The following is a 9,013-nucleotide window of genomic DNA, read 5'->3' as shown; positions in this document are numbered from 1 at the left end:
GATAAAGGTCGCAACTTGTAACTTTTAAGCCGTGTCACATTGATAAAATGTCATGCTTATGTGTTATGAATGTAATAGGAAACTAAAAATATTTAACTTATATACATATTATACATGTTATAAAAGAGGTAGTAAAATATTAATGTTCTAATTTATTATAATTTATAAATATAATAAATACTTGTTTAGCACGCAACTTATAATTTATAAAAGAGGTAGTAAAATATTAATGCCCTACCAGTCCACTGGGCCATTTAACCCGACCGGGCCCAAACTTAAAAAAACCTCCCAATGCATTATATTTCCAACATTAAGTACCTTATTTACTTATTTCCATAGTAGAAATATTGCATTGATAGTAAAAATATTTTAATGACGCATAGTACAAAAAAAACTAAACATATTGCATTGTCAAAGGCGTTTTTTCACAAAAAAAATGTAAAATAAAAGATACTTTTCTCATACATTTTTGTAATTTAGCTAGGGAAAGAAGAAGAATAAGGGCATCCTTCAAAATTAATGAACACCACCCTTTCTATAGCCACATAATTTATCTAGGAATAATAGGTCATACATCACCAACCTTCTTTAAGCATGAAAACCAATAATTTATGTGCCAAAAGATAAGATGAGTATGGGCATAAGAGGCTTTGAGTTTCTGCAATGAATTTAATAGGTTGGGTGATTTAGTTGAGTTCATTTGATTGAGGGAATGGTAGATTTAAATTTAAATAACTGACACAAGGATATGGTTTCATGAATTTATTGGCACAACTTTAAGTTAAATTCATAGTTTATGAAGCACATGAATGTGTCTTATTTCCTCCTAAAATGACAAGAACAAAGTCCACATGTCGATATATGACTGGTAGTAATAACTACAAAATTGCCCTTTCAGAATCGCGTCACGCACATATATTAGTGACAAACTGACAATCCATCTCAATATGTTTGGTTGAAAATTGCGCAAATGTAACTGAAAGCCTCGTAGATTGTACAAGTACCTAAACTCAAGTAAATCCAAATCAGAAAAACACTTTAACCTAATTCTTGTCACTAAATAATTAGTTGATGAGCCTTGAACGTTGTTTAGCTTTTGTCACTACAAGAAATTGTACGTACTATTAACGACGGGAAATCCCGTCGCTAAAGGTTAATCATTGTTGATTAGTGACGGAATTTTCTGTCGTGAATCCGTCATAAAAGGGGGCCGTTATTAATGAAAATTCCCGTCGGTTCCTCGTCGTAAAAGATATGTGCGACGTTTTCCCGTCTTGTTTTGGTTATTAGCACCGTCTTAAAAGGTTTTTACGACAGGATTTTTAACCCGTCGTTATTAGGTTGTCATTAAACATACAATTTTTTGTAGTGTGTGGTCTTGTTTGTTTTGCAATGGCTATTTAGCTAAATCCAATTATGAAACAATGCCCTTACTTGATAAATGACTTTACATTAGCTTTTTTTTTATATTGTTTTTTGGCTCATTCATTTGGTAAAAAAGACAAATTAATAATACGGGTAGTAAATGACTTTTTCATCTAGCTTTTAAGCCAAAATGAAAAAGCTTTTTGCTAGCTTTTGACTTTTGGCTTGTGGTTATTTGCTTTAAAGTTATTACGCCGAACAATTGATTTTATCAAACACTAAACAAATACTCCGTAAAGTCAAATAGTACAGACAACAAAAAGCTAATTAATTAAAAAATAGTCAGTCTACCCAGCCAAGCAAACAAGCCGATTAACATCCGACATCCAATAACCAAACAAGATCAAAATCTAGCTAAATAGTCTCATGAAGAATGAACTATGTAAATTTGTGATTGTAGAGATGACATTTATGCCCATCTTAAAATCTTCACTGCTACTCACCCACTCAGCTAGTACATATACTACGACTTTAGATTTACAATAATTGCATAAATCATTACTCATACTCGGAGTATTTACCATTAGTAAAACACAAATTCTTATTTACAAGTAGTGTACAACAGTTATTGTACACCGGAGTAAAAGTTGACTAAAAATGCTTAAAAGTTACCTTTATATATGTAAAAGCTATCTATTTTTTAGTGATGAATTTTTTCATTTGAATAAAAATGATTTCTTCAAAATCACTAATAATTTATAAAATTAATCATTTATCCTTTTAAAATGTTTATCTATCAAAAGTTATAAAAAAGATAGGTGAAAGTTACAAAAAAAATGCATAAAAGTTATCTTGATGAACACTAAATTTATTGTACACCTCATGCGCGCAAGACTTTTTATTAGTAAAAATAAGTAAATCCATGCAAAATAGTTACTACTCGTACTACGTACATGTAAGTTTGTAAGAGGACTTTTGACCGTGAAAATTAATTCTTTGAGAAAATGACTAGTAGTACAAAAACAGCTTGCATATTAATTTGCTTCATGAATTTACATGACCTTTCTAGCTAACTTTACCTCTATATATACCACATATCACACTTCTCAAAACATATTAAAAACACAACAAAAATAATAACAAACCCTAAAAAAAATACTATCAATATTATGGGAACCCTTTACCAAGTTCCTCCACCTAAAAGTGTTCAAGACCTTAAGGTCACAATTCTAGATTCATGCCTAATTTTCTCACCAAAAGAAAATGATGTCCAAAAAAAACCAATGTTTTTATCCAACATTGATCAAGTCCTAAACTTTGATGTCCAAACCATACATTTCTTCACTCCAAACCCCGAATTTCCCCCAAAAATTGCGTTCAAAATGCTTAAAAACGCGCTACAAAAGTTGTTAGTGCCGTATAATTTTTTGGCGGGAAGGGTTAAGGTTAATCAAGAGAGTGGTCGAATTGAGGTGGATTGCGAAAATTTCGGGGTAGGGTTTGTGGTAGCTAGTAGTGAGTATAAGTTGGATGAACTTGGAGATTTAGTTTACCCTAATCCTTCATTTGAGCAACTAATTACCAAGAAAATGGATGATATTTTGGAAGTGGATGGTCACCCTCTTTGCATTGTTCAGGTACGTACGTTACTCCTTAATTATTTTTGTACAATTTTGTTTTCGGTTGTAGTTGTAACGTGTAACTGTTTTATTTATGCAAATTAAGCATATACCACGTAAAATTGTTACGTACAATATAACTTCAAATAATATGTGAATTAAAGCTTGTTTCTCATAGAATTAGTAATCTAGTTTCTGTTGTAGTTGTCACTATAAGAAATGGTACTATTAACGACGAGAAATCCCGTCGCGAAAGGCTAATAATCGTTGATTAACGACGGGATTTCCTGTCGCGAACCCGTCATAAAAGGGGGCCGTCGTTAATAGAAATTCCGTCGTAATTTTGTCGTAAACCCGTCGTAAAAGACATTTGCGACGGTTATTCCCGTCATTGTTTGGTTGTTAGCCCCGTCGCAAAAGGCTTTTGCGACGAGATTTTTGACCCGTCGTAATTAGGTTGTCGTTAAAGATACAAATTCTTGTAGTGTGTAATGCGTAACTTTTATTTTATTTATGCAAATTAATTAAGCCGGTGTCACGTAAAGTAAAAAGATAAAAACATTAAATATTTACACGTACAATTTTACTTCAAATAATATGTGAATTAATTAAAGCTTGTTTCTCATAGAATTATTAATGCTTTAACTTTGTTTTTATACGTATGATTTAGATACGGAGTATATAATTTTGAAATGTATTTTAATATGTATATTGTCGTTAATAAAAGAGTCATACCACACATACATATATTGGTTAGAGTCTAGGAGGAAAAAATTAATATTGTAGTGGTAGTTGACATTATAGATCTAGTTCTTACAAGGTCGTTTACCTTGTAAGAAAGCATAATGTAATGTGCCTGTGTATACGTACTTAATTTGAAGTAAATGATAAGCAAATTAGTAATCCTTACAATATTGTTTGACCGACAAATCAAAATAATATATCCGTTTTAAAATAAGTGTCAGAATTTCACTAGTTCATTTCAAAGAATGTTGGTAAAAATTAGTGGTTATAAAGTTTGCACTATATTACGGAGTAGTATATTCACATGAATATATATAATATAACAATGTGAATTTCCGGTTTTATAATAGATCTAAAAGAAAAGTAATAAAAAATAAAACCTTTCGAAGATAATGGTAATTAAAAGTTTCAGGATATTATAAAAATATAAATCAATCTTGAAAGAGTTGCAGCAATCAGTTTGAATGTACTCCTAGCTCCATACATATTCCCATTTAATGATATAAATTGAGCTATTAAATGTGTCGTGTCGTGTTTATGTTGAAAATTGACGGGTTAAAAAATTTCAATGTACGCTAATTCAACTCGTTTAATCAAACATGTCATCAAGTCATGTTGACCCGTTAATTAACATGTCGTAAATCCTTAACACTAACCCGTTTTTTCCTGTATGGTTTGTGTCGTATGTGTCAGATTTTGTCTACTCTTGATAAGAGTATATTTTTTCTTTTCATTTGAAGGCAAGTTAAGCCGAAAAGCCAGAAACATTTAAGGTAGACCTAGCCTTCAATACATCCCCTTATATAAGTTTATAAACTAAAAAAATTTGTGTATTTAATTAATCTCTACCGATTAATTAATATTTTCACTTTTAACTTCTTAATTATAATTATTCTTTAAGCGTCTATATATCATTTTCCTTTATTGCCCTTTAATGAGCTAGTGATAGACAGTTGAAGGACTTTAAAGCTCATTGCTTTTTACTTGTCCCTTGTTAGTGTTTAGTGTTTTTACCTACCTTGTGCAATCTACCACTCGTTTCTTACTTTCTTATTTACTTTTTACTTATTTAATTAGTGCTTTCTATTTATAGCACAGAGGCTAATTAAGGTCATTAATATACTACTCCATTATTATATCACAAAGAGTGGTCATATACACACTTAAATTGCCATAAATGATTAATAGTATAACAAATTTATGAAAATATGAAGTATTCCGTACTAAGTAAAAGTAGTCACCCTGAAACCAGATGGATACCACTACAAAATTATGCATCAATTAGAGATGGATTTTGAGACGGATACAACAAACGTCTCAAAATTGAGACGGATTACTAAATTTCTTCTCTAAATTAAATTTGAGATGGAATTGTATAAGGAGTTTCAAAAATTTCGTCTCAAATTTGTAATGGATTTGCAAGAATTCCGTCTCAAATTATTTTGAGACGCTCTCTATAGAGAAGCCCTACTTTCGTCTCAAATCCGTCTCTAAGCATCATTTTGAGACGGATTTGAATTATATAGAGACAAAATTCCTCGTCTCTATAAAATGATTATTTTGTAGTGTACATTTATAATCGACTATAACGTGGTATGATTCGGACGTATAATTTGTATTTCCTGAATAACCTCTTGAAGTCAATTCAATGTAAAATTAAATGGAACAGAATACTCCGTATTCATATTATTCAGGATTGAAGAAAGTATCGACAAATTAATTAAAATGGTTACATGAGAGATGGATAATTCACCAATTTAGCTTAGAATTAGTGTGTAGGAGTGTAGGACCAAGAAGATACTATATTAAATTTGATGATTTTCATGAACACCATGTTACTTTCCTCTATCATGCATTCATGCATCATTCATTCTCTTTCCAAAACTTAAGTCCATGAATTGATCACCAATTGACCAATTCAGACGAAAAAGAACATGTTCCTTAATTTAGAGCAACTTTATTTGTTGCATGCTATAAATAGAATAAGTTAGTATAAACCATTACTATATAAGGCAAATTAAAACAAATCGTTCTTCCTATGTCAAAAAAAAACAAAAAAAAAACAAATTGTTCTATTCCTTAGTTTCTTTCATTCCTTTTCTTGGTACATAAATACATATGTACTTAGTAGTCCGTACTATTTAATAACATGGATATATGCTTAATTAGGAACCTATTTTTGTACATCATTTTCAATATTATTAAGCGAAAAGTTAATGATTTTGACGTAGATGGGAGAAATCACTATTCATATACAACGTCGTATTCATGGGCGAAACTAAGGGGGGCTGGCGGGGGCCATTGCCCCCTATGATATGTTTAAAAATTAAATATGCATTATAAAACTCATATCTAATATAGCTCAAGTGGTAATTTTTACCTTGAAAGATAGAGGTTCAAGGTTCAAATCTTGTCTCCCTTACTTTTAACTAGACCTGTCAAACGGGTCGTTCGGGTCGGGTTGTAAAAATTTACTTTCGGGTTCGGGTTGAATCGGGTCGGTCAATTTCGGGTTCGGGTTTACAAATGCTTGTTCAAGACCCAGAACTTTCGGGTTCGGGTCGACCCAACGGGTTGAGAGATTTTAAAACGCGCATTATATTTTCATTAATTTAGGTGAAAAATATACAAAATATTGGCACAAGTTAACAAATTTTCCTACGAAAGTTTATATTTTGTCAAATTCAATCATAAAATGGCGTATAATTCAAATTAAAATCATATTACACAGAACAATAGTAAAAACAACGTGTCTTTTATGCTTAAATTTTCTCATAATCTCATTTATTACTATAAATACAATGATTTTCAATCGGTCGGGTCTAAAACGGGTTCGGTCGGGTTTTGACCCATTCCTTTTCGGGTTGTTCGGGTTCGGATAAAATTGGGTTACGGGTCACAAAATCTTGTTCAGGACCCAGTAATTTCGGGTCGGGTTCGGATCGGTTTCGGGTCGGGTCGATTTTTGACAGCTCTACTTTTAACCCTTGTTTTTTTTTTTTCCCATTTTTTTTTGTTTTGCATTGTTATAAAATCGTATGTTAAATTTTGGCACCCCTATATATAATTTCTGATTACGCCACTGGTTGTATTGTACGTACTTAAAATGTGAAAAAGACTTTTAAACTGTTTAATTTCTTCCCTTTATTAAATCTATGTATTGCGTAGTAGTATAATAGTATTTAATACTCCATATACCATATTACGTATCATGTATATTGTATGTTGTCAAAAAGAAAAGAAAAATTTGTGAGAAAACTTTTATGTTATTATTTTTGTTAAAAAATACTCCACCTTTTAAAGTATGTTTTTTTAAGAAAACACCTTATATATTAATAGATTTTCAATTATAAACATGTCTTGAGGTTGTCTTCTGGCCAAAAAGTCAAGGTGTTTTTTATACCAATTGAGGTTGGCATGAGTGGTTAATGGCCTCTTGCTCCTTAACCAAGGTCTCGGGTTTGAGCCTTGGGAATGGAAAAAATCTCAACTGGGAGGGATGCTGCCCATCGAGTTACCCATGCAAACTCCCGCGGGAGATTAGTCCACTCGCCGAAGGCGGTGAGAACACCTCGTAGTAGAACAAAAAAAAAACATATAAGGCGTTTTCTCACAATTTTTTATTTTAAATTTATTTTTTTTACAAAAATTGTAACATAAAAAAGAGTATTTTCTTACAATTTTTTTCTATGGTCTAAAATGTACATATCCTGCTATTATTAATGACACTTAACAACTATTATGGTACAGATGACGGCGTTTAAATGTGGTGGGTTTGCAATGGGTCTCCAAACCAACCATGCAATATTTGATGGTACAAGCATCAAATACTTGTTACAAAATCTAGCAGCCTTGGCAGGGGACAAACCCTTAGCAGTTGTCCCGTGCCACGACCGTGAGTTGCTCGCCGCTCGTTCTCCGCCACGTGTCACGTTCTCGCATCCCGAGTTGCTTAAGCTTAAGATCCCAATTGGACAAGAGGGTGAAATCGAGCAGAACTGCAACGTATACGATACCACCACTCAAGATCTAGACTTCAAGATCTTTAGCCTCTCGGGAAATGACATTGCTACCCTTAAGGCCAAAGCAAAAGAGGGGCCCACAAATGGAAATGGGAAAATAACAGGATTCAACGTGGTTTCTGCTCTGGTCTGGCGGTCTAAGGCGTTATCTAACTATTATTGTGACAATAACAATAACAATAACAATCAAGAAAAGAAGTCATCAACCATGCTATTTGCAGTTGATATTAGACCAAAATTGAACCCTCCCTTACCACCATCATTCACCGGAAACGCCGTTTTAACGGCGTACGCAAACACGGACTGCGAGATCTTAGAAAAAGCGCCGCTCTCGGAACTCGTAGATCTCGTGACCGAAGGGGTGACGAGGATGAACGACGAGTACGCCCGGTCGAGCATCGATTGGGGTGAATTGTACAAAGGGTTTCCTCATGGGGAGTTCTTAATGTCTTCATGGTGGAGATTAGGGTTTAATCAAGTGGAGTATCCATGGGGTAAACCCAAGTATTGTTGCCCTTTGGTGTACCATAGGAAAGACATCATATTGTTGTTTCCTGATATTGAGGAATCCAATTCCGGGGTAAATGTTTTGGTTACCCTTCCACACAAGGAGATGGCCAAATTTGAGTCTCTTTTCTACAACTTCCTATCTTCTTAGTTTAACGTACTTCCTCCGTTCATTTTTAATCTTACACGTATTAAACGGAATATTTAGAAGTACGGGTACGTATGATTCAATGAGATTCTTCTAATTTCCGGCATAGTTGGTTGTATTATTTATGTCCTTGTTATGAATTTGATTATGTTGTTTGAGTACTTATTTTCGTTGTGTTCGTACACACGATAAATATAACTAAATCACGTTCGCCCCGTTTGAAATGAGTATGATTTACACCCTTTATCCCGATTATAATTTGACTTCGAATATAATTTACCTGTTCTATTTAACTAATTGTGAGAACACTTTTGTCAAAATTGAGCAAGTAAAATGAGACAGAGAGTATGTCGTAATTCCCCCTTCCACAATTGGATGATGTACACTCATACGAATTGGGTCTTGTTATACTTTGGTGTAAAACTAGATTTGGGTCTTGTTTTAAAAAGTTGGGCTGAATATAAAAATGAACCTTTGCAAAATTTAAATACCTGTGGCCCAAATACTATTGGGCCGGGCTGATATGAACCATAAACATTTAACAAGAAAGCAAACATTCATACAAAAACAAAAAAGCTCAACTTTTATTCAAGCCCCTCTGACTCTCT

At 33.0% G+C, this 9,013-nt stretch overlaps 1 protein-coding gene across 1 annotated transcript; it reads left to right on the top strand.

Moving 5' to 3' along the window:
• The first annotated feature begins 2,463 nt into the window (after nt 1–2,463).
• On the top strand, nt 2,464–8,566 carry LOC110783404 (acyltransferase GLAUCE). Its single transcript, XM_021987746.2, has 2 exons — nt 2,464–3,002; nt 7,479–8,566. The coding sequence occupies exons 1-2, from the start codon at nt 2,535–2,537 to the stop codon at nt 8,406–8,408; spliced, it is 1,398 nt and encodes a 465-aa protein (XP_021843438.1). The 5' UTR covers nt 2,464–2,534; the 3' UTR covers nt 8,409–8,566.
• The last annotated feature ends 447 nt before the right edge of the window (nt 8,567–9,013 follow it).

Source organism: Spinacia oleracea, chromosome 4 (assembly GCF_020520425.1).
Source record: "Spinacia oleracea cultivar Varoflay chromosome 4, BTI_SOV_V1, whole genome shotgun sequence".
Lineage (NCBI taxonomy): Eukaryota > Viridiplantae > Streptophyta > Magnoliopsida > Caryophyllales > Amaranthaceae > Spinacia > Spinacia oleracea.
This window is presented reverse-complemented; position numbering and strand designations above follow the sequence as displayed.

What these genes read in the sequence shown, in the direction of transcription:
- LOC110783404 (XM_021987746.2), top strand. Translation starts at nt 2,535, where the DNA reads ATGGGAACCCTTTACCAAGTTCCTCCACCTAAAAGTGTTCAAGACCTT. An exon ending in ACCCTCTTTGCATTGTTCAG is followed by an intron (nt 3,003 to 7,478) that starts GTACGTACGTTA and finishes ATTATGGTACAG; the next exon opens with ATGACGGCGTTTAAATGTGG.